The sequence below is a fragment of the Oreochromis niloticus genome, linkage group LG13, assembly GCF_001858045.2.
Source record: "Oreochromis niloticus isolate F11D_XX linkage group LG13, O_niloticus_UMD_NMBU, whole genome shotgun sequence".
NCBI lineage: Eukaryota > Metazoa > Chordata > Actinopteri > Cichliformes > Cichlidae > Oreochromis > Oreochromis niloticus.
In genome coordinates this window covers 30,429,962-30,454,738 of record NC_031978.2, presented here as the reverse complement: position 1 = coordinate 30,454,738, position 24,777 = coordinate 30,429,962, and the positions used below count along the sequence as shown (strand labels likewise).

General features: G+C 39.3%; 1 protein-coding gene across 2 annotated transcripts in view; it reads left to right on the top strand.

Moving 5' to 3' along the window:
• Positions 1-24,777, top strand: part of ccdc85a (coiled-coil domain containing 85A) — a 36,482-nt gene continuing 11,705 nt past the window's right edge. Inside the window, exons 1-2 of one of the 2 annotated variants that reach the window (XR_001223738.3) lie at positions 1-757; positions 1,418-2,494. Coding sequence is in view for 1 of the 2 variants with exons in the window: in XM_003460236.5 (XP_003460284.2) it covers positions 533-757; positions 1,418-2,483 (1,291 nt within the window). In the remaining variant the exon portion in view is untranslated. The remainder of the gene's footprint in view (positions 758-1,417; positions 2,495-24,777) is intronic. The other variant, XM_003460236.5, reaches the window with a different exon arrangement.

Genomic DNA, 24,777 nt, shown 5'->3' with positions numbered 1-24,777 from the left:
GGCACAAGGAGAGAGCGAGTAAGGGTGTGATGGTAGAACAAGAGAGTCTGCTCTCCACACTATCACACCTTATCATCCTGGCTCTCCGGCTATGCACCTGCAACCTCTCCTTGGAGCCCCCCTTCTTATCACCCTCCTCTTTTTTCCGTCCTCCGCCCCGGCGGTCGGACAGAGGTAGTGCGCACTCAGCAGCGGTAGTGCGCAAAGCGGTCGGCATGCACCTGGAGAGAAACCGCCCCGCCAAGCCGGCCAAGGGCTTAACCAGAGACGCAGCAGGATGCGGAACGATGCTCTAACGACAGTGATATAGCAGCAGAGCACCGGGTGGATATCAGAGCTGCAGCATGGGCGTGGGAAAGAGGCGCAATGACAGCGATGTGATTCCATAGACATAAGAAAAGTGGGTGGGGGGAACCCGAGTTACGTTTGGAGTTGTGCATTTTAATGCTTCGATTTGGTTGCTCTATCTGAAATTCATCAGACACAATACTTTGTTTCACCTCCCGGTCTACCTTCACCGGAGTTTAAAGGGATGGAGAAAAGCGCACAGCAGCAGCCCAAAAGCGCAGAGAGACCAGCAGAGGACATCTCCAAAATACCCGACGAAGAGCTGCTGAAGTGGGGTAAAGAGGAGCTGGTGAGGCGGCTGCGGAGGGCAGAAGCAGAAAAAAGGGGCGCCATCGTGGAGCACGGCAATCTGATGCGGGAGGTGAACCGGAGACTCCAACAACACCTGAACGAGATACGGAGTTTGAAGGTGAGGTCGGGTGGTGCTGATGAATGGGGATCCCGGGGAGCCAGGCTGCGCCAGGGCCCGTGTGGGGTTTCTTCCAATGTGTAGACCATGTGTAGACAGCTTGCTGATTGAAACAAGTGTAGGCTCTGCATGAGAGGAAATATGGCCAGGTTACAGGGGTAAATTTAAGGTCAAATTTAGCTTTAAATAAGCAGATTAAACCTGTTGCTTCTACATGCAGGAATTTGGAAACATCAATAAAAGGAAAATTGTATCTTTTACATCTGTTTTATGGTTTATTATTATGTGCTAAACAACATGTTAACTTAGAGTACGTTTTCTGAGAAACTATTTTTAATGCAATTTTTTATTTTAATTTTCTGCACTAAAAAATCCGTTAGTGGAGCTGGTAGACTAATACTGCCAATTATCATTGACTGAAGCTCCAGTTTCATTAGTGGTTATTTATTGGTTGTGTCCTTGACAGTTTATCCTTTAACTAATAAAATGCTGAAGAAAAATGTCCATCACTCTGCCCTGCCTCTACACTTAGCGTCTAAGAAGCTAAAGACACACACGCACACACACATAATCTTCTTCATCAAAGGTTCATTCATAGCAGAAATGAGTATGTAATCTCTCCATGTGCTTCTCTGTGTGTGTGTGCTCTATGTAAACCAGGACGTGAACCAGAAACTGCAGGAGGACAACCAGGAGCTGCGGGACCTGTGCTGCTTCCTGGATGACGACCGGCAGAAAGGGAAGCGGGTGTCGCGGGAATGGCAGCGATTGGGCCGCTACAGCGCTGGCCTGATGAGGAAGGAAGTTGCTATCTATTTGCAGAAGCTTAAGGAGCTGGAGCAGCGACAGATGGAGGTGATCCGGGAGAACCTGGAGCTCAAGGAGGTGTGCCTCATGTTAGAAGAGGAAAGGGCCACAGTTGTGGCTGGAAGCACAGTGGGAACTGCTGGTGGTCAGGGAGGCCCTGGCTGCAGGAGCTCCATTGACAGTCAAAGCAGTCTGTCTCAGCTGGGCAGTGGCATGCCTACACCAGGCCTGTTGCGGGATGTTGGTGATGGAAGCAGCACCTCCAGCACGGGGAGCACAGACAGCCCAGATAACCCTCACCATAAACCCTCCCCTCTTGGCTCCAATTCAAGCCCTGGATCTGGCTCAAGATGCAGCTCTTCAGGACAAAAGAGAGATGTTTGTGAATTCAGTGGGAGGAGGCGTAGCTCCACCACGGAGTACCACACCTTTCCCCAGTCCTGCCGGCCCCGTGGAGGGTCCCTCACCAACCTAGAGCCTCACAGCTTTCGAGGACACAGCCCAGAGAAACACAGCAAGTCTCCTAGCAGGCTACCTTGTGACTCCCACTCCAAACCCTGCAGCTCTGACCTACTAGCCCAGAAACAGCTACTGATGTCAGGACAGGCATGTCCAGGCAGTGGCAAGGGCTCAGCTAAGTCCAGCCCAGATCTGAGTCAGCGACACCGACAGGTAAACTCAGCAGGGGCTGGGAGTCCTGAAGCCAAGCAGGTAGCAATGGGCACACCTGAGCACCTGAGAAAAGGGCACGTCATTGTGGGAAGTCCAGAGTCTATACGGCACCACTATCACTATCATCAGAGCCCAGGGGTGGAGCACAGCAAGGGGAAGTATAGTAGTGGCTCCCCTGGCAGGGATGGGGGTCACAGGAGACCAGCGGGTGAAGAGATGACCCCCCACCACCAGAGTCTGTACAACGGTAGGCACATGGTAACTCTTATCTTGTATTTTTTCATTCATAAACCATTTTATGACACATAAATGAACACTTAGACATTTATAGAGAGCTGCACTAACATACTGTTTTATCTAGCTAGAAAATGGTGGAGGCAAGGACTAATAATGACCAAATAGAGATATTTTTATCAATTACATGAGCCATGCATTCAATTCAATTTAATTTAATTTATATAGCGCCAAATCAAAACAACAGTCATCTCAAGGCACTTTATATTGTACAGTAGATTCTACAATAATAGATACAGAGAAAAACCCAACAATCGTATGACGCCCTATGAGCAAGCACTTTGGAGACAGTGGGAAGGAAAAACTCCCTTTTAGTCCATGTTAGTGGTGTACCTATTAAAGCAGCAAGATAAAGGAACTAGAAAGCTGATATAAATGCTTTAACCTCCTGAGACCCGAACTCTTCCACAACATGCATTTTTAATTTCTCTTTGATATTTGGGCATATTGGGGCCCGATGAATGTAAAAACAAAGAATTACCAGATTTTTTTTTTTTTACCTTATTTTTGTTTTTAAGAAAAATGAGAGCCACAAATGAGGATATTCATTTAAAATTTTGATAGAACAGTAGCAGTATAATGTCCTCGTAAGTGGATATCAGGCCCATGTAGAGCAAAATTGAGTATTTTGGTCTAATAACCCAAAATGTGATGTCCACATATGTGGACGGCAGGTCCTAGGAGGTTAATATTTGTTTATCATCATCTCAGTATATTATTTTTTAAAGTATTGCTTCAGATTGTTAAAACTTATTAAGCATATAGAAGATTTGTTATGTAAATACACCTTAGTCTATTTGATGTAATGCTTTTTTTTACTTGACTATTCTAATAATTTTCAATCAGGCTTCTACTCCCATATTCCACCTTTCATTTATATTATTTGTGATTCAGATTCATTTTGTATATCCTTACATATATAAAAAAAGTTGAGCTGTTTGAATTTTCCAACATAAATAAAAAAATTCAAAGTGTATTTTATCTTTTTACTTTTTAAGCAATCAAAATAAGTGAGTTAGTTTAGCTTAGAAAATGTATGTTAAGCTACCTGGTGGACAGTTATATAGTGAGTACTGGAGTAGCATTAAATTATCACCTGACCTTAGGCAAGAAGCATAAAAATACTTTAAAACATATTTTTGGCAAATAAAGTTCAAGTGTGAAATTTAGTTTTTGAGTTTGAATGTAACTTAAATGAAAGTTTGTTTTTATAACAAGCTTTTAGTTGCTAATATTATTAAAAAACAGAAAAAAGCACATGTAATCCATTTATTAGCAATAACTCTCTTGACCAAAAACTGATGCAATATCAAAACAGTTCAGGAAGTAGAGAATGGAAGTGAGAATTTATGGACATAAATTCTCATTATTTTACAGTGTTGTAGTATAAAAAACAAACTAATGGACTGCTCATGGACTTTCTAAGCTGTGATAGTCCCAAACTCTTAAGTGTAAAGTCACAGTAATGGATAACCTTGGTTCAAGGAAACACAAGATTAAGTTAACTCATAGAAAGTGCTGAGGGCTTAGCTAGGGTTAGACGTGGCCTACGGGCCAGACCTACAACCAGACCAGACCTACAAACATAGTCGCATGTACATGTATGCATGCACATGCGCACACAGTGACAGCTGAAGGATGAGTAGACAGTATTTAGGAATGGAAACAAATAAAGAGAGAGTTTAACATGCATGTACATATAGTGCAGCTTACCTGTGTGCATGCGGGCACACAGGTAAGTGTGACTATATGCCCACTCATTTTTATTAGCTCACATCTGACAGCTGCTCAGCTCATCTGAAACGCTCACATGGAATTTTTCCACATGCACACTGCACAGGCTCCTTCAATTTTTGACAGCAAAAGGACTCATGACATTCTTTGAAACAGCTGGGCTGATTTGAAATGCATTGGCTTGGCTTTTAAGCTTGACTTAATTTTGGCTTCCATTAAATATTCCAAAGTCCTCCCTTGTGACTCTTTGTTTTAGTTGTTTCTCTGTGTTTTTGAGCATCGACTTTGGATGTGAAAAACACAGCATATCGGCACAAGCTCACACCAACTAGGGTGGTCTAAAAAATCGATAATCACATATTAATTGATACTAAATTAAATCACTTAATTAATTCATGCAATATTACAATATTCGCTTGCAACAATCGATATCCTCTAGTTGCACCGCTGCAGACAGACGGGCGTTCAGCTCCTCCTCTCACTAACAGCTGAAGTATTTAACATTCATGATATTGAACTACACTTTGGGATGATTTTTAGTGGTCAATAAATGTTTTCAAAACATTCAATTATAAACAGTTATTGAAAATGTTAACCTGGCTGGTGCACATGTTAACATTAGCTTCTTAACTATTAGCAGTTACCCATTAGCCTGCATTAGCCACCTGTTATAATCACGTAGCGGCTCGTGGACTTGGGTTGCAGGTGGAATATTGAGCCATGACTTAAGGATTACGGACACACAGTGAACTGGAGAAGTTGCTGGGCAGTGCACAGCAGTGGGGGAACTGTTGCTGAACTGAGCAGAGCATCCAGAGAGTGGACGACTAATCCGAGCAAGCAGAATAAACTCGAGCAGAGCACCACAGTCAGATGGTTTAAGGTCTGAAGAGCAGAGCTGAGGATGTTGAGGGCTGCAGACTAAGACGAAAAAGTGTGAATGGTAGATAAGAGAGATGCTACAGGGAGAAACAGACAAGATGATGAACTTTTTTACTTTCACAATAATTTATTCAAATGTTTCTTATTTTGTTTTAAAATGCAGGAAGCGACTAGTTCAATCTTTCACAGTGAGCTTTAACTTTTCCATAATGCTCTTCTGCAGTCAATGAGTGGAGCATAATCTCCTCTGTAGTAGCAGCTCTGTATTCTAGAGTCAGATATGAGCCCATCTGTCTGAGAGCTTGGCCAAAGCTGGGACATGCAACAGAACAATGATCCCGAGCACACCGGCAAATCACAATAGAGATTGACAGACCACGTGACTTTCGCGCATTGCTTTGTGGGTACCCGTGGCAACAAAGTGAAAACAATGCATCAAGTGCTAGTATTTCCAGCACCGGTAATCATTAATTCTGCAGTTTTAATCCCTACTTGCATTTTATTTGCCCCAAAAACAGTTATGTACAAAACGACGGAGAACACGGCAGGTCCGTACAAAGACAGACCTGACGAAAAGGCAAAAAATAGGACGAGGAAAAAATCAAAGGAGTGAAAGGGTTAGACCCATACGAGCATACAGAGTGGAGTAAGGAAGTTAGCGTGCTGCCCAACTTTCATCACGCACATATTTATTATTATATGGTCCTAAGTGTGAGTGTATGCACTTCACGTTTATTAACTTCAGATCCCTGCAACAAGCCCAGGTCCAGTTTACTTTGGTGATTTGGACTATTCCATTTCACCGCTGTTGTTACATTTTTTTCCTTCAGAATTTTCAATCTCTATGCTCTAGTGTTGTCTGTCCAAAGGAACTGTCTTGTGGTTTCTTCAGATGCAACTTTGCAAACCTTTGTCATGCTGCCATGCTCTCTTTAGAGAGAAAAGGCTTTCTCCTAGCAATCCTTTCAAGCCAGCCATACAGTCTTTTTCTAATTGCACTGTCATGAACTTTAATATTTACATACTGTCTGAGGACATTAGGGTCTAAGATGCAACTCTCTGGATAATTGAAAACTCTGCTTTGATAGAGGTGGTCACACTTGTTGATCAACTAATCAAATGCATTTGATCTGCAGCACCTGGCTCTATCTAATCTCTAAATTACTTTTTACATGACTGTACAACCCAGACCATTTTCATGATTTTTCCAATTTCACAGGATTGTATGTTGTGAATTTGTCCCTGGGCTAGACTGTCAACACAAACTATGACTGTTTTATTCTAAAACATTTGAAGAAGAATATTGCCTCACATTTATTTAGGAGTCATGATGTGAACTATGATATCACCAGTGCTGTAAAAAACATAGAATACATGAAAAAATCATGTATTTTTGGCCATAACACAATCTTTGTTTATCTCCTGCCCAAACCTGCCTCCCTGCATCCAAAATGAAATTAGGTTTTGACACACAGTAGGAGAACCAGAGGGAACTGCAGAGGCAAGTGGGCAAGTGGTTAGAACCATACTTCAATGGCTCAGTGTAAAAATAGGTTCAGAAGACGGCAATCTTACACCGGAAATTGGCCACATTTTAAATCAGGGTATACAGTTCAGATGCCACCAAGTATAAGAAATACAATGGCACATGTTTTTGTTATTTTGGCTTTGTACATCACCATAGTAGAATTTAAATCAAACAATCAAGATCCAATCCAATCCAACTTTATTTATATAGCACTTTTAAAAACAACAAAGTTGACCAAAGTGCTTTCCAATAATAAAACAGAGATAGCAGTTAAAAACCATACATTAAGCATACAATGAAATGAATCAACAAAATAAATACATAATTGAAAAAGAAAAGAAAAATAAATCAGTGTATATATTAAATATTAAAACATGAATAAAATAAACAATAAGATATACAATGAATAAGATTAACAAAGTAAAAAGATTAAGAGTGACCAACAGCTGACTAAAAACTGACTACAAACTGACTCTGATAATACTCCTAGAAAGCCTTTGAAAAAAAAGTGTGTTTTTAAAAGTGATTTAAACATTTCAAGTGTTGGGGCCAACCTAATATGGAGGGGCAGTTTGTTCCATAGTTTGGGGGCCACAACAGCGAAAGCTCGGTCCCCCCGGTGTTTCAGTTTCGACATGGGGACAGCAAGGAGTGACTGGTCAGATGATCTGAGAGACCTTTGTGGAGTGTATCGGTGTAGAAGGTCTGACAGGTAAGAAGGAGCCAGGCCATTTAAAACTTTAAAAGCAAGCAATAAAATTTTAAAATGAATTCTAAAATGGACAGGCAACCAGGAGGCAAGAACAGGGGTAATGTGCTCACGTTTGCGTGTCCCTGTCAACAGGCGAGCAGCAGCATTCTGGACCATTTGCAAGCGTGATAGTGAAGCCTGATCAATACCAATATAAAGTCCATTACAATAATCAAGGTGAGTGGTCACAAATGTGTGCAAAACTCTCTCCAAGTCACAAAAAGACTTGGAGAGAGACTTAAGTAAAAACTTTCAGCTTTATTTCTCAAGGTTGAACTGAAGTATAACATTAACTGTTTCAAATAGACATCTATTTTTATACACAGTTCTCACTGCCAGGATTAAGTTGTGATGGACAAGGCTTAGCAGCGACTGACCTTTCAAAATAAGAGACAACATAACTAACTTGAAAATATGCATGAGGGCTATTTAAATAAGAAAAGTGTGATTTGTCAAGCATACACGTGACACAGTAGGGAAGGACAAATCTTGCCAGCTCTATGTCTGTCTGCTTGTGCAGTGGCTCGTTTACATAAAGAATGCCAAATGCTGTCTTAAAAATCTTCATATTCCCGGGAGATCCTTGTTTCAAGCATTCAGTAATCAAGCTCATGGCTGCTGTAGGACATACTAACCAGCATTAGTATGAGTAGAACAAAAATGAGGTGTTCCTTTTTAATTTGTGTATTTTCAATCTGTTATTTTAAACAATAGTTAAAAAAGTATGATGCACTTTCACTGTCACTTTCCCATTGTAAGACAACATTAAAGGTCGTAGTTAGGTTTTCTTATATAGCACTACATCACAAAGTGCACATGACCCTTCCTACTGAAACATGACTGTATAAATACTGTGTTGTGGTAGTCCAGCATCAGTTATGATTCCTGCTGTGCTGAGTGGAAGTGCTCTATATTACAGCTGAGACCATGGGAAATAGCTTTGTATCTTAGGTGGACACAGGATGCCTGACTCAGCTATTACTAGGAAACAATAGTGGCTGGATGTACTGTACTGTAAACTGAGATGCTGCACTACTTTTCATATATCCTACTATGAAAGAGAACAAAGCATATGCTTTTGGTAGAATTTACAGTATAGAAAATCACAAGCTCCTCAAGTTTTCTGTCTATTAGCTCTCAGAGAGAATAGCGAGTAACAAAAAGATGCACGGACCTAAAAAAGTAAATTGATCTGAAAACTGAGTCAGATGCTATGAAAGCCCGGTCTGGTTATAAATGGTTTAACTAAGAACACGGACGTCACCATAGCTGGAATTTTAGCTGCAGGAGACTAAATTCAGGAGGCAGGAACACAAATGCTGATTTAGTTTATTAAGATTTAATTTGCTCCAAATCAAGACTTAATGAGTTTTTTGGCATTAAAATTAAGTTAGATGCTCTTTGTAGATATTCAGAGGGAAATGCTGTTGCAGGAAGAGTTGCAGGGAAGCTGAAGCTTACAGTGAATGAATCTGGATTTTACACACTATGGTGAAGAAATTAACAACATGCTCTTCAATAAGCCAAACAAAGTATCATCTGACCAACTATGCAACTGACCCTATCCCAAAAAGGTCACAAAAATGGTGCCAAAATGACTTTCTGTTGGCTTTAGAGTCCAGCTTTTTCATACATATACATGAAACACAGCGGTGGGACAGAGGCATTTTGTGCTACCCATTTAAGAGACACAGGCTTTCAGCACACCTGTGCAAATTTTCAAGTTTGTTTAGGCCCTTAAATAAGATATTTATTTGTGTAAATAATAATAAGATACAACAAAGCCTTCAAACTATCAGTGCTCAGGTGTTTATCTCTAAAAGCATATAAATAGTTTTAAAAATTACCCTCACTTTAGTTACCTACATACATTGATATATACGTATATATAAATTATAATAACTGATGCTATGTTAACTAAATAATTCTTTACTAAAGTCACTACAGATTGTTGGCTGCACCTGCACTTGCTGCCCATGCTACCTCAAGTATCTGTGGTACGATAGAAGAACATGGAGTTTCTGAATTTTAGCTCCTTGTGACATCCAAGTTGGTTATTTTATAAAAGAATTATTATATTCTGCTTCTGCTTCCTTTGTGCTGTCTCCTTTCTGTCTTTCTGTCTCCATGCCTTTGGACTATAGCAGCTGGATAATACAAATTCTTAATTGAAGCTCTTCACTTCTTGTGGCAAACCTACATGCAGCCAGTCTAAATCTTCATTAAGCAGGTTCCATCAAGGGCCAGCACCTTTACAAATTGAGGTCATTAACATCAATAGGCTCTCTGCTCTCCAGTCTTGGTGCACTAAATAATTGAATAGGCGCTATGTAATTTTCACCCTTTATAGTAGCACTGCTATGCTGGTATCAGTATATGGTGTGTATCTAATGTGACGCTCAGGCTGTCTACTGGGACTGTAATTGAGGTATGTCAATTTTAGAGATATACGCATTAAAAGATATCAGATACAGTACTTTATAATAACAAATGACACTAAATGAAGTGTAATATGGGTGTATTCATGTACTCACCATAAATATACTCAAGTTTAAAGTTGGTCATATATTTTAATGCCATTTAAAGATATGTTATTTGCAACTATTCAGTAGCAATTTTATTTTCGTTCATACTGCATAGATAGAAGATGACATGATACAATTTTAAATTCAATCACATAAAATCAGATGTGGGCTGTAGCAGTTATGGCATTAGCACCTATTACACTATTTCAAAGGGGAAAAAAAGAGTTGTGCTTCAGTAAATATTCATTGTTATTCTGAGGGATATACAGTGCATCTAGAAAGTATTCGCAGTGCTTTGCATGTTCCACATTTTGTCATGTTACATCACAATATTTTATTCACGACTGGATCATGAAAAAAAAATCAAATCTGTTGCATTTTTGATATCACTGTTTTTTTTATGTCATACGGTACGGGAGGAAGTTTCTGGGAATTATGTGTGGATTGCATTCTGCAGCTAAATAATCAACTGTGCAATGTTCAAATTTAATCGTGACCGCACCAAAAAGAAAACAGAAAATGAGAAAAAAAGCATGTTGGCACTGCTTCAGATAGAAAAAATTATTTTGGTATTACCTGCCTTTCTATGTTTTTGACACAGTTTGTATGGTGCTTTGATTTCTTGGCAGACCTTAAGTAGTAAAATATCTCCACACTACCAACTTCCTTAGACCCTTCTTTTCAACAAATAAGGATCCTTGTCTTATGAGCCTTGGGCTGCATCGATTGGGGTGTTAAGTTTTCATTAAGATTTTTTGTTGTTATTTTGTCTTTTATCTTGCTCATACTCCTAGCATGCTGAATGGCACAGATGCAGCAGCCCAAACATTAGCACATGTGCTGGTGTTGGATGCTCTTCCTACACTCTGTGTTGTCTGTGTCAGCTAAACCTGATGTGGCTCCAACTCTGTTCCAACCACATGATTGATTTAGCGTGACACAATTCTGATTGTTGGTGGCTTTTTGTGTTGTCGGTCAAAATGTGGATGGAATGAGTTCTATCGATTTTACAATTTACTTTGTACAAGTTATTTCGGCATAATTACCTTTATCATTTCAATGATTAGCCCTAGATATAAAGGGCTGTTACAGTTCTTCTGTTGAATTTGTGTAAGATAAGTTAATGATGATATTTAATTAGCAAGCTAAGAGGACAGTAAATCTAAAGGGGGAAAAAATATGTTAGTAAAACTGCAATCACCAATTATTATCAGTATTTTCATCTAGAAAATGCTAAAAATGTACATCCAGCAGCCACAGCTCTACTTTGGCCCCTGGTTTATTGCACAGGATTTATCTCCTTCTGCTATCTCCTGAGCGAGCTTGACATTAATGTGAAATCCAACAGTGCTATTTTTCTCAGTTCTGACAAAGCTCTTCTGGATCTAGAGGGCCCATACAATTGTTTTTTTCTGGAGTATGAGGAATGATCAAAAAGCTCTAGGAACTGGCCCTTTATCAAAAACTTGCCTAATTTTATTTGGCCAATATCCTGTTCCAAGTCTTCCCAGGCGTGTCCAGACAGCTGGACAAGTAACGGCTTTTTCAGATTGCTACCATTTTGATCCCTTATGCTGTGGCCTCCACAGCTACGACATGGCCAAGAAACACTTGCATTGAGCAAACACCAACTTCTCTTTCCAGCTGACCCAAATGACCCAAGAGTCTCACTTTTCCAAACCTGAAGGCAGTACCTCACTTGAGGATGAGCAAGGTTAAGAGCATGCTTATCCAGTATTCACGGTGTTGTACACAGTAAAATCCAGGGGGCAGTGTTATGCATGTTTCTATCATGCTATCACATGCTGGCCCAAACCATATTTAGTCTAGTCACAAGATTTATCTCCCTCTTCTGCTCCCCAAAGAAATGAAAAGAAGTTGAAGGATCTGCTTGGTTTGAGATAGACACATGCAGGATCTCTCTGTTAGTCCTTTTGTTTAGTGGTTGAGCTGTTATTTTAAGCCCAGCTGGTCTGGCTGTCAACTCAGGTTATATTTGTGCTGAATCAGATGGGAAAAATGAGTGTGCCAAACTCATTAGGCTCTGTACATAGCCAGAAGCCAAAGTAGGCTCTAATGGTGGTTGGTTAGTTACAAAGTCTTTGTTCTTGCACAGAAGGGGATCAGAAGATTTTCCGTGCTTTTTTTTAAAACCCAACTTGTATCTTGAATAAAGAATGCGTGGCAGATACCCGATCATGGAAACAGCCATACCCATACACAGGTACATTCAAAATCGCATATCGCATAATCACACACAAGCTTATTTACACACACAACTGTGGATGTGTGTATATATATATCTTATAGCTACATGCACACACACAAGCCACATAAAGGCTAATGAACACATTTCTACAACAGTGCACAGTATATGTCCAAATGTAAGTATGTTTACACTCTTTGAGGGTAACTGGAACAGCATGCAGGCATTAGATGGGTGAAGAGGCATGAGGTTGTGGCTCTCAACTCTGACTGATTCAGTTGCATCTGTTTTCAGCTCCATCACGCCTGTCACCACTGTGAGGGTCACACACCACGCAGGAGTTGTTTAATGAATGGGAAACATTAATTGATATTTACAGTGCAGCAGGTAAAGGGGAGGAGGTACCCTGCTAATAGCTAGCCAACAACTGGTCTGTTGTAATGTTCTGGTTGGATCTTGTGCTTTTTCTTTGTCTTATATTTTTATCAACCGTGGACCAATGCACAAAAAGCATTAACAAAACATCCATCATGCCAGAGTTGACTGTTAGCTAATTTACATCTGCAGTCTCCACGGGTGCACGCAATGCAAACATTAAACACTAACCCTTAAATGCATCACCATTTCATAAACACACAATTATCTGTACAGGCGTAAAAAGCTCTCTAATTAAAGAGAAAAACTTGTGAATTAGCTAAATGGAACATCTGAAAAATTCAAAATTTTGGGGGAAGAATAGAGATATTACTTTCTAAACTGGCTTCACCAGGAATCTCAGTGTGCAGAAAAAAATACTGGCATTCCAACAAACCATGAGCTGAATCATTTACTAGAACTGACTAACACATACTGAACAGTCCTGAAGGTACTGTTCTCCTGGTAGATAGAGTGAGGTCTATAGGTCTCAGATCACTACTGGCGATTATTCCGTTTTGCATCAGTACTGGATTTAATAGAAAATGTTTCTTCAGTTAAAAATTCAAGTCTCTGACAACAGAAACTCATAGACTGTTAGAATATCTTAGAATATGTTTGCTTTACTTTTTACTTTAATGACAACACCTGATGAGTAGCATGGACTTCTCAAAAAGCTTCTTCCAGCCTTGTGCAGGTCTTCTTTCTGTCTGATGTACTTTGACAGCTCTTTGGTCTTGCTCATGGTGGTGGAGAGGTTGGAATGGAAGAAATTGATTCTGTGGACAGGTGTGCTTTGTAGACAAAATTTGTAAAGCATTGTAATCTGTGGGAGGCAGAATTTGGCTGAGTTGTAGGGGATCAAATACTTAGTTTACTCAGTAATATGCAAATCAGTTCATAACTTTTATTTAATGTATTTTTCTGGATTTGTGATTGACAGCTTCCACAAACAGTGGAGTACAACATTCTCTTTTTTGTCTTAGCCTCAAAATATTACATACTATACCTTTAAAAACATTCAGATCATTACAATTCATAATAAAGTTTTGAAACACTTGTATATAGTCATGTATAGCTATAATGCTCCCACCAAATAGTCACTCAATTGTAGTAGAACTACAATTATTAGTAAGAGAAGTAGGGTAACGCTGGGCTGAGATGATCTGGAATGGTGCTCCGCCACCTTCTGGCTAAAACCTGTACGAGCTGTCGTAGGGTGAGAGGTGGGCTGGACCTTGGAAAGGTGATTAGTCTGTTCCAGGCCTGTCATTCACAGTCACATTCACACCTATCACTAATTAAGTTAACATGACTCTAGGAAGAAGCTAGAGAATCGTGGCATGCACGGGGAGAACTACAGCAGGTGTGGTTTCGTTTCGTGGTTTTGTTACAAGATCTCACTTACAGTATAAAACACCTTGAGATGATTGTGATCTGTTGCTACATAATTAAAATAATACAATTTTTGAAGATTTTGACTTCATATCTGTTTAAATTTTGTGGTTTCTCAGCCCTTTTTTGTGTTTTTCTGTCTCTATCTTACACGCACATGTACACACACACACACACACACACACACACACACACACACACACACACAGAGACAGGGGCTTAAGGGTGTCATGTAACAAGCTTGCACTCTTCAGATAAGCCTGTTTAGCAAGTGCTGGTCTAATTGAATTACTGTGCTGCAGACAGTTTGTGTGACTGTGTGTGTGTGTTTTATGCTCTGACGTTATGGTCTGATGCAAGGCATCAGAGCACAACGTGGACTTGGCCTGTTTTGGTGTCAAACTGGAATGTAATTTGTGTCTCTCAGAGATCTTGACTAGGAGGGAGAGATGGAGCCGGGACTCCATCTCTGTGTTCGTCAATCTGCTGACGTCAGTCTGATTTTCCATCCTACATCTGCTCATCCTTTCTCCTCCCATCCGTTTCTGTCCATTTCTATTTCTAAATCAGGCCTCTCCTGTTTGGGAACTGGCAGTTTTTCATCATGAACTACTGCCCTGACTTAAGACATACTTACATAAATCTTTGCTGTAAAACCGGTACATGTGTGGTTACATCATTTCATTTTACAAAAATTATATTGGCAGATTTAGTAATTTAATTTCATAATAGTGGCAACAAAAAGGTATCAAACCCCCAAACCACTGGTATTACATTACTGACTATGGTCCAGATTATTTTAAAAATCAGTTTTGTGAATTTCAATGTTTTTTATCGTGTACTTTGACAACTCAGATTATCCTCTGTCTCTGGACCATTCTTCCCAAAGAAAGCGTTCAACTAGACTTTCAATTTTCCTTTTTAATATTACTAAGAAAGAGAAAATAGCTCCTTACCACTTTATTTCTCCCAGTTTCTTCTTATCCAGACACTTCTCCCTGTTCTGTTTGTCGCCATCATTACATTCTCCTTGAAATTAATATAGGTTTGTCAGATTTCCATAATTTGTTCAGAAATTAAAAAACAAAAGGTTGTTTTCAAGGAAGCCTAGTTTTCTAAAGTAGTACAGTAATTTATTTCCTGCCTCCGTCACTTTTTCGAATTCTGTTGCCTGTAAATAGGCAAAGCTATTAGCCCAGGAGCAGGTAGAGTAAGATCACTTAACTGTTGTGATTTATGTACACCTACTGGATATTTCATTACATCCTTCTGGCTGAAATTGCAGCAAAAGGATTTGTTGCTTTTGTATCACAGTTCAGCAGGCGATTTAGGAAATGAGAAAGGCCTCTTTTTGTCATTGTTCATCTGTTAATGGTCCCAGAGTTAAACAGGCTCAATCTCCAACAATGGCTCATCTTGATTAACATTACTATTGAGTGTGATATTCCATAAATTTATCAGTTTCACTACAAATTTAGACATTTTCCCCTGGTGTAGCTTGAGTTGGCTGTTTATCATTCACTTCCCACAGGTTGCACTTCTTTATCAGGGACTGTAGTTTTTCTAGTTCTGCTAATCTCTCTCTTTGTCTTTCTCTCTCTCTCTGTCTGTGTGTATGTGTGCTTCATCAAGTGAAAACACAGCAGTTTTGTTGGGCTCAGCTGACCTGGGCTCACATTACTGTGCATAGGCAGAAAATAGCCTATCTTCATGGAAAGCTCAGAGTGTATGCACAGACAAACACATCGCCATCTAGTTAGTGTCAAGGGAGCACATATATTACCCTACTGCTGCTGCTAGTAATAAACACAAGCTATGTACTTGTGGATACCTGCACCGTTTGAGCTGTCACTAAAACAAATGTGGGCATAAACGCATTCAGAGATGGTCTGACCATCTGAACTACTTAAGTATATCTCGCTGTTACGTAAAAAGCCACATGTGACATTTGAAGACTGCAAGTACCTTCCATATTAAATAAGTCTTACATTCAAAAATGTTTAGTTGACCAGTTGTCAGTAATATTAAAGCGAGGAGGGTGGGCTGACTTTTTAAACACCTATAATGCCACAAAATTTGGCACTATGGAACTGGACTATAAGTTTAATGATTTGGTTGATTGAAAAATTCCTACTATGGCTACTATTAAATAGACTGGTGCCTGTAGCATCCCAGTACTAGAGACTAGCTTGTTGGCTTGTGAGTATCATTCATGGAGAAAATGAATGCCTTTATATAGGCTAAACTGACATATAACCACTCAAAGCAGTGAGCACTGACATTGGCTGTAGGAGGTAGAGCAGGTCACCTACTGATTGGAAGGTTGGTAGTTCGATCCCATGGGCAAGATACTAACCCCAAGTTGCTCTCTGATGCATCAGAGTATGAATGTGCGAATGTAGTTAAGACAGCACTACACTTAGAGAAAGTGCTTGTGAGAATGAGTGTGACTGGGTGAATGTGGCATGTTGTATAGAGCGCTTTGAGTACTCTGGGAGAGTAGAAAAGCGCTATATAAGAATCAGTCCATTCAGCACAGACACATTAATCTACAAAGAAAGGTCTGCTATTGCTAGCCCTCCAACTGTTAGCAGACCCCACAAGTTAAGCTGACATTGTCTGTGTTCAATCCTCTATGTAGTGCATTTCAGTGTAATTTAAAATCAAATCAGATGTTATTAAAGATGTTAAATGGCTGTAAAAAAATAAAATATTTATATGTGTAATAGTTAATGGATGTGCAGCAGGTTTGGGTGATCAAAGATGGAGATGGAAATGTAGCGGGTGTATTGAGAGTGTCAGAGTGAAGAAAATGAGAGCGAGAGAGAAAGAGAACGGCAGACAGCTGGAGGAAAGTTAATGAATCAGAAAGTGCAAAGGATTGGTAGAAGGACGTAGGGGCACCTATATAGATCGTAAATAGTGGAAAGGCAGTAGGTTCAGATTACATACCTGCTGAGGTATGGAGATGTGTGCATTTTAATTAGATTGTTTAATCCTATTCTGGTGAGTGGAAGGATTTCAGAGAAATGGAGAAGTTACAGTAACAACAGCAACAGTGCTGTACAGAGCTATATATACCATGAAGATATGGCAGGGGTCTGCAACCTTTAACACCCAAAGAGCCATTTGGACCCGGTTTCCACGCAAAAGAAAACACTGGGAGCCGCAAATACTTTTTGAAATCTAAAATGAAGATAACACTGTGTTTTTTTACCTTTATGCTTCGTGTGAACAACTAAAGTAAGTAAGTAAGTAAAGTTTATTTATTAAGCGCTTTTCACAGACAGGCAGTCACAAAGCGCTGTACACAAATATTAAAATAAAAAATATAATCAATAGACATTAAACACAATGTAAAAGATCAAATGTAAATAATGTAAAGAATATACAATACGTAGATCAAAAAAAGGCTTGTTTGAACAGAAAAGTTTTTAACTGCTTTTTAAAAGAATCCACAGAGCAACTAAGGTGTGTTGCTTATGAAATCCATGAAGTGCTACAGAGAAAATTATATTTTATTTATGTAATCGACACATTTTGAACTCTTAAAGAAATATAACAAAAGGAAAGACACCCAGCTGAACTAAAATGATCCATGTAGCAAACAAAAACTGTTGTCAGCCGCCACCCTCATATCGCCTTTGGGCTTTTGGAGCCTTGACCTGACTTTTAAAAAATAATTGGAAAAAAAGCACCATGCCGCTAAAAAAAAAAAAGATATTTGCAAAATTCTGCATAAATATGTATTTTACCTGGTTAATGTGTATGGCGGGGCGCGGTCTGCAGCGCCGCTGCATGCGAGTGGGACGCACCTGAGCGGCACCCGCAATCACGCCTCGCCGCCTTAAAGTCTGTGCTCTCTCTGCTGTTGTGTTGTCGGGCTGTGAGCTGAAACGCTACAGCCGGCTGTATGCGTACAGCAACCGTGTGTGAAAAGTGGTCAATAAAGAGACGCTGAAAAGCATGTTCATGGAAACATTGTCGGGTCTGCCGTGGTATGTTTACAACGAGACTTCTGCTCCTGAACCTCTGCGCACAGCGTCTGCAAATCGGAGCTGTACGAAGTCACTTTCATCTTTACGCAGGACTGTAAGCTGTCATCTGTGAGGCGTGAGCGGTGTTTGTTTTTAACATAGTTCACGGTGGAGAAAAGCTGCTGACTCTTGTTCCAGATATGTTTTGTGATATTTTCTCAGCTTCACTGAACAAAAATAATGTGGATAATGTGGATCCGAAGATCCATAATTGGCCTACCTGGGGTTGAAAGTCTCGATAAATGCATGGCATTTCGGGTATACCGGCTTCTGTGAGTGTGATGCTTATTTTGAGCGATGAAAAATAATAAAATATCCATCCATCCATCCATTCGCTTCCGCTTCTCCTTTTCAGGGTCGCGGGGGGCGCTGGAGCCTATCCCAGCTGTCATAGGGCGAGAGGCGGGGTACACCCTGGACAGGTCGCCAGTCTGTTGCAGGGCCAACACACAAGGACAGACAACCATTCACACTCACATTCGCTCGCACATTCACACCTAGTGGCAATTTGGTTTATCCAATTAACCTATCCCCACAAGTTGCATGTCTTTGGACTGTGGGAGGAAGCCGGAGTACCCGGAGAGAACCCACGCAAACACGGGGAGAACATGCAAACTCCACACAGAAAGACCGCGGCCTGATGTTGGAATTGAACTCAGGACCTTCTTGCTGTGCGGCAACAGTGCTAACCACCGTGCCACCGCGCTGCACATAATAATGTAATAAATAAAATATAATTTTATTTTTATATTTCAATATCACAGTAATCTTCCAATTTAGAACTACAAGTTAAAAAAGAACTAAACACAAATAAAACACACTTCAGCTATATACTTCTAATTTATTTTCCCAAACCACCCGGAGCCGCAAATAAAGACTAAAGAGCCGCATGCGGCTCCGGAGCCGCAGGTTGCCGACCCCTGAGATATGGGAAAGCTAGGTTAAGCAGAGAGGTGATGATCAGTGAGCAGCAGTATGACTTCATGCAAAGAAAGAGCACTACAGATGTTTGCTTTTAATAGCAAACTGTGTACCCCAATAAATTTGGCACCTATGTTACTAACAATGCCACTTGACTGTCAGGAATTTAGGATTTAGGTGTGCTATAGTAGCTAAATGCTTAAATTCTGGCCTGTATATTTTTTTGTAGCATACTGTGATGATAATATATATGCTTTTTTTTGTTCAGTGAAGCTGAGAAAATATCACAAAACATATCTGGAACAAGAGGCTCCATCTTTTTTTCCTCATTAGTGTCCATTCTTGCTGAGCAACACTACAGCAGCTCTATATTTTTGTGTTTTCTTTGATCTGGTTTATCTTCACTGCTAAACTTCAGGATCCCATGTAGTTTATTTATACCAGAGTGGTAGATTCTTGAAATAATGAAAGCAGAGATGTGTATATTCTATATTGTAGTTGCCGCTGGTAACAAAGAATGCTATAAATAATCTGAAATTATGATTGATATAAGGATTTTGTAGCTGACTTTTCTCCAGTGATGCCTCTGGGTCAGGGTTTAGCTGCATTATGAGCCCCCATTAATAATGCTTTACTGCACTGAAGAAGATGATCACAATGCTAAATCCCTCAATAATCAAATAATTCCCATCCATCAGCAATGGGATTTAATTTAAGTGCCTCTGAGACAGCAGGTCCTTCTGCCATCATAACAATGATTGCTCTAAATCATGTTGCATTGCATGACATTGACTTTTGGCTCTCTAAAACGATGGGACAAACACTAAGAACCAGTTAAAGATAAGAGGCTGATTGTTCCACATGAAAGACAATGATTGCTTTCATGTAAAGGAAATTACTGTGCTTAGTTCTTCTGAAATCTTGATATCTAGTTGGAATATATCATGAAGATCTGACGAGGCCTGTGTTAGTGATCGGGAAACAAATTAAGTATTGTTTTAATTTGACCCTAGAGGACACAGTCCTTACAATTCAGTTCAATTCAATTTTATTTATACAGCACGAAATCGCAACAACAGTCACTTCAAGGTGCTTTATATTGTAAGGTGGACCCAACAATAACACATACAGAGAAAAACCCAACAATCAAATGACCCCCTATGAGCAAGCACTTTGGTGACAGTGGGAAGGAAAAACTCCCTTTTAACAGGAACAAACCGGCAGAACAAGGCTTAGGGAGAGGCGGGGCCATCTGCTGTGACCGGTTGGGGTGAGAGAAGGAAGACAGGATAAAAGACATGCTGTGGAAACATTACAGAAGGGCTTAATGAAAATAAGGTGAACCTAATTAATAAATGGTTGTGTTAATATGAGGGAAACTGAGTGAACAATCTGAAGGAACTGAAGATCAACATAGCAGCATAGCAGCATCAAAAGAGATTAAAAGTAAAACATAGAGGAAAATACTTGGAAAACAGGGAAAAATAGAACCTGCTGTGTACAACTGCTACATGTAAAGGCCTGGTTGTTTCTGCAGAAATGGCCTAACAAAGACATTATCTTGAATTATTTCCAGAATTACTCTTGGGGAACTTGGCAAAAGAGATGAAGGAATAAAATTCACTTTGCTTCCTTAGGTATCCTATTTGTGTTAGGGATTATGAACATAAGTATTTGGTTTGCAGCAATGTAGTTTCAGGAGTAAAGCAATGCTTTATGGCAACTATAAGAGTTGGAAATCTGAGCATTGAAAAGGCGGAATTGGATGGCACTAATTTCATATTAGAGCTAATGGCACTTTTAATTATTTTGTAAATATTCCATTCTATCTAGCCTGAGACATTTGATTTCATAATTTGACGTAAAATTTGTTACTACAATGATGAAACCTACATCTGATCCTCTGTCATCTCCACAGTGAGAGAAAACACACACACAGGGTGGAAATGAGTGGTATGTCTGGATGAAGATTCAGCAAGTCAAAATGTAGGGAGATTTCACTGCCTCAATCTGAATTCCCTCTTTGGGGGGAAGGGGAAGAAGATGGGAAGTTTGGAATAGACAGTCAGTGCAAGCTAAGCCTCTACAATCTGCCCAATTTAGTGTTTGTGTGTGTAAGAGCGAGAGTCTGTCATCTGTCATCAATCCAAACGTGGTGAGACGTTTGGATTGAGTCTTATTGAATAAAAACTGTTTGACAACTAACTAGTGCATGACGCATGCTGACAGACTGACGCAGGCTGTGAGTATTTACCTTGGTGATGTGTCATAAGAGCTGTGTGCCAAGCTGAAGGTCACTGTGCTGTTCATGATCACTGTGAGTAACTGGGTAAAACAAACATGCATCTATACCTTCTTCCAATTACTTCTTATTCATTCTCTGTATAAATTACACCAGTCTTTCATTAGGTGTTTCACACATGCTACCCAAAAGTTTGGAGACATTTGAAAGTTTACTTATTTATGAAACAAAAATATTTGATTTCATTAAATATTTTTTTCTTACCAGTAAATACAGAAAATGTAGATTTATGACCTTGACTACAACTTTATTGACATTCTTTATTGCTTTCTTACTGGTGACCAAGTATCTCTATGCTTTCAGCTGGGAGCAATACCAGGCTGCAGCACATGAAAAATTATTTCACTTAGTATTATGTGTTAATCGGACTATCAGACTGCTCATTAACTGAATTCCAGGTTGTTCCGCCCCATTCTATCTTCAGCCTGTCTTCCACCAGTCCTCGCCTTCCTGATGCACAACAAAGTCTTTCAACCATAAAGAATAAAAAAAGTTTAGTAGAGGACAGACCATCTCTAAAAATGCACCGTTAACTTAAATTCAATTTTAAAACCAGGCTAACAGAGAAACACCCACCCTTTATTTCTTTCTCTCTGGTTTTGAGATGATAAATCACTGTTTGCACTGTTTTGTGGAGAGAGCGAGTTCAGGGAACTGTATGCACATCTGAGCATGTTAAATGCAGAGATGCTAACATGAAACTACAGTGGGGTTAGTGATGATATAGTGTTAATAATAATATTAACTATCTAGACTGGCAAAATATGCTTGCTGTGATCGTCATCAATCCCTGGGATTGTCTATTGACACAACCCTACTGTATTACTGTCTCAACTGGAATAATGAAGGACTTTCATTTGAAACTTGTGAGAATAATCTGTTTTTGGAAACAGAAACTGTTCCACATGGAAAACTGCCAAAACAAAACAAAACAGTGCAAACAGACTAATGAGATTGGAAGAAATCTCCAATGCTTGTGTTTACGGCTAAGCAAAAGAACAAGTGCTTCAGAGTCTCAAGCTTGAGAAACAGCTAAGAAACAGATTTGGAATAATTTGGTTTTGCTAAGATATTCAAGGTCCTAAGAAATAAATTGGAAGTCTGCACATTTCATGAATATGATGCTAATTCTGTGCTTTTTCACTTTTACTCATTACTAAGTAACAAAAGTATTTGTTGAAAAAAATGTTTTTTTGCACTTAACTGAATGTTTTAACTATCAAGGGGAAAAAGTCAAGATCAAGCTAATTCAAGTTGTGGGTCTTAATAATATCTCTCCCAATATTTTCATTGTTTTTTAAAAATTAACAAACCTAGAGAAAGGACTTTGGCTGTGTCCATGTTATGAACAAATTATACACATATATTGTTTTTAATATAGATGTACTGGAACATGATATAAACATCTTTTCCGCCACACACTTTGGCGGTAAAGAATTTGCTGTCATCTCGAGTCCACTCAGATATTCATGCAAGTATAGCTGCCAGTCACAGTATAGTCACAGTATATCTACCTGTGACTGGCAGCCACTGAATAAATGCTGCATGTATAGAAAAGTTGTGACTTTGTGCATGATGTCTGGATAGTACTAGGACTGGAGCCTGGCTGAAGTGTCAAAGCAGTGGCTGTGTGGAGGGAAGCGCACCTTTTTCTCTTCTCATTCTCGCTGTCAGTCAATTCCTCTTGTGTATCATTCAGTAGATGAATAAGCTGCATTCAAAATAAAATAGAGCTTGTTGAAAACATTACTGTAATTTCTTTCACAAACAGGTGCAACCACTTATGTGAACCCTACAAGCTGAGCTTAAAAAGAACTTCACTAGTATTCGGTTAAATTAACACGTAATCCTCAGCGATAAACCCTAAAGAGCCCAAGTGTCCTTTTTTGTTGCTAGGGAACTGCAGAGTCAGCTGTGAAACCTGCATTCATATGGCTGCTTAGTTACAGGAAAGGTTGTGGAGTTAACATACCTCAACATCACATAGCTTTACTTCAGTATAACTGTTTTTGGCTTGTTTTCAGTAAAAAAAAAAAAATGTTTAAGTAAAGTACAAGAACCTAAAAATTCAGCTGAAGGATGTAACAAAGTATTTGTACTTTGTTACTTCCCACCTCTGTCTAAAGCAAGAAAAGAATTTAATCACTACTTAAACTGACATATAATTAAATTGAATAACATTATCCAAGCAAAATCCCCAGATTTTTAGGGTCGTTTGTTATTTATAATAATACTAGTTTTTTGTTGGAATGTTTTTTTTCCTGCCTATTGCGCACTTTCCAACCAGCCTGTATTAGTAGGCTGCATTAGCTCGGGACAACTAGCATGCCTATAGCATCAATGCAGAGAAAGCAAGTAAGCCAGTGCTGAGCTTGTGATGACACTCTTATTTTCTGCTGTCTCTGTGCGTTATATCATAGTTTATGTTCCACTGATGAAAAGAAACAGATATGGAAGCATTTTTTCAGGAAAGGCTTATGAAGTCAAAGTAATAAGAAAGAGAGAGGAAGTGGTGTACAGTCCTGTGTGGATTCCAGTATCCACTAGGATACATTTTCCACATTATGCATATGTAAGCAGTTTTCTGTAAGAATCTATAGAGCAGTGATGTGCTTTTGTTACAGCAGCACTTTTCACGCAGACTACTTAAGATTGAACTCTTACATGTTTTTTCAGCCTTTCATGCCTTTTCTGTTTTCTGTGATTGGCAACGAGATGGAGCAGATGGGCATTGGGCCTGCTTTGATTGACAGATACCCTGACACATGGAAGTGTGGTCAGCTTGTGTCTGCTGAGCCTCAACTTTGCTAACTGGACCTCTTGACAGTGTTTGTGGTGTGAATGCCTTTTGGAACCAATGATATTGTTATAGTATGACGGTTTGTTATTCACTTTTGTTCATTTAATGTTTATGAGTTATGATATGAGTTTATGATAACCTAACACAATACACATTGTCCAAGTATGACACTTTTGACCTAAAGCTATCCTCTGCAAGAGGCCTGTTCACCTCCATGTAAATGAAATCTCACAGTTTTTTGCAAGATTTGAATTCTTTACTATGTTTCCCCTGTTTGCTACTGTTTTGTGCAAAAATCGGCTTTCTATTCTTTTTAGTTAATTATCCTAAATATCCGCTTGTATCATTAGTTGTATATGCATTTGTCCATTTCACCTCTAAAATTTAGCACTGAGCCTGAACACACATCAAAAATTAATATATTGAAGAATTAAATATGCATAGTCTATACACTCTTGTTTATTTTTTTTCTATATTTAGAAATAAAGGCAGGGAAAAATTGCTTGAATGCAAAACCACCTGAGGGATGCCACCACATCTCAGTTTGAATTTTCCCTAATTCAAATTGAGTAAAGGTACAGGTACTCAAGCAGCATGATAGGATTTCAGCTAGCGTACTGCATGCCTGGTGATCTTCGCTAACTTCAACTATTAAGATGGCTTGTTAGCATATTGTTGGCACAAACCATTTTTAAAGATGTTGAAAACATCTTGAAAAAAGACAGAAAAGGAAAAATGAAATAAAGAAGCTA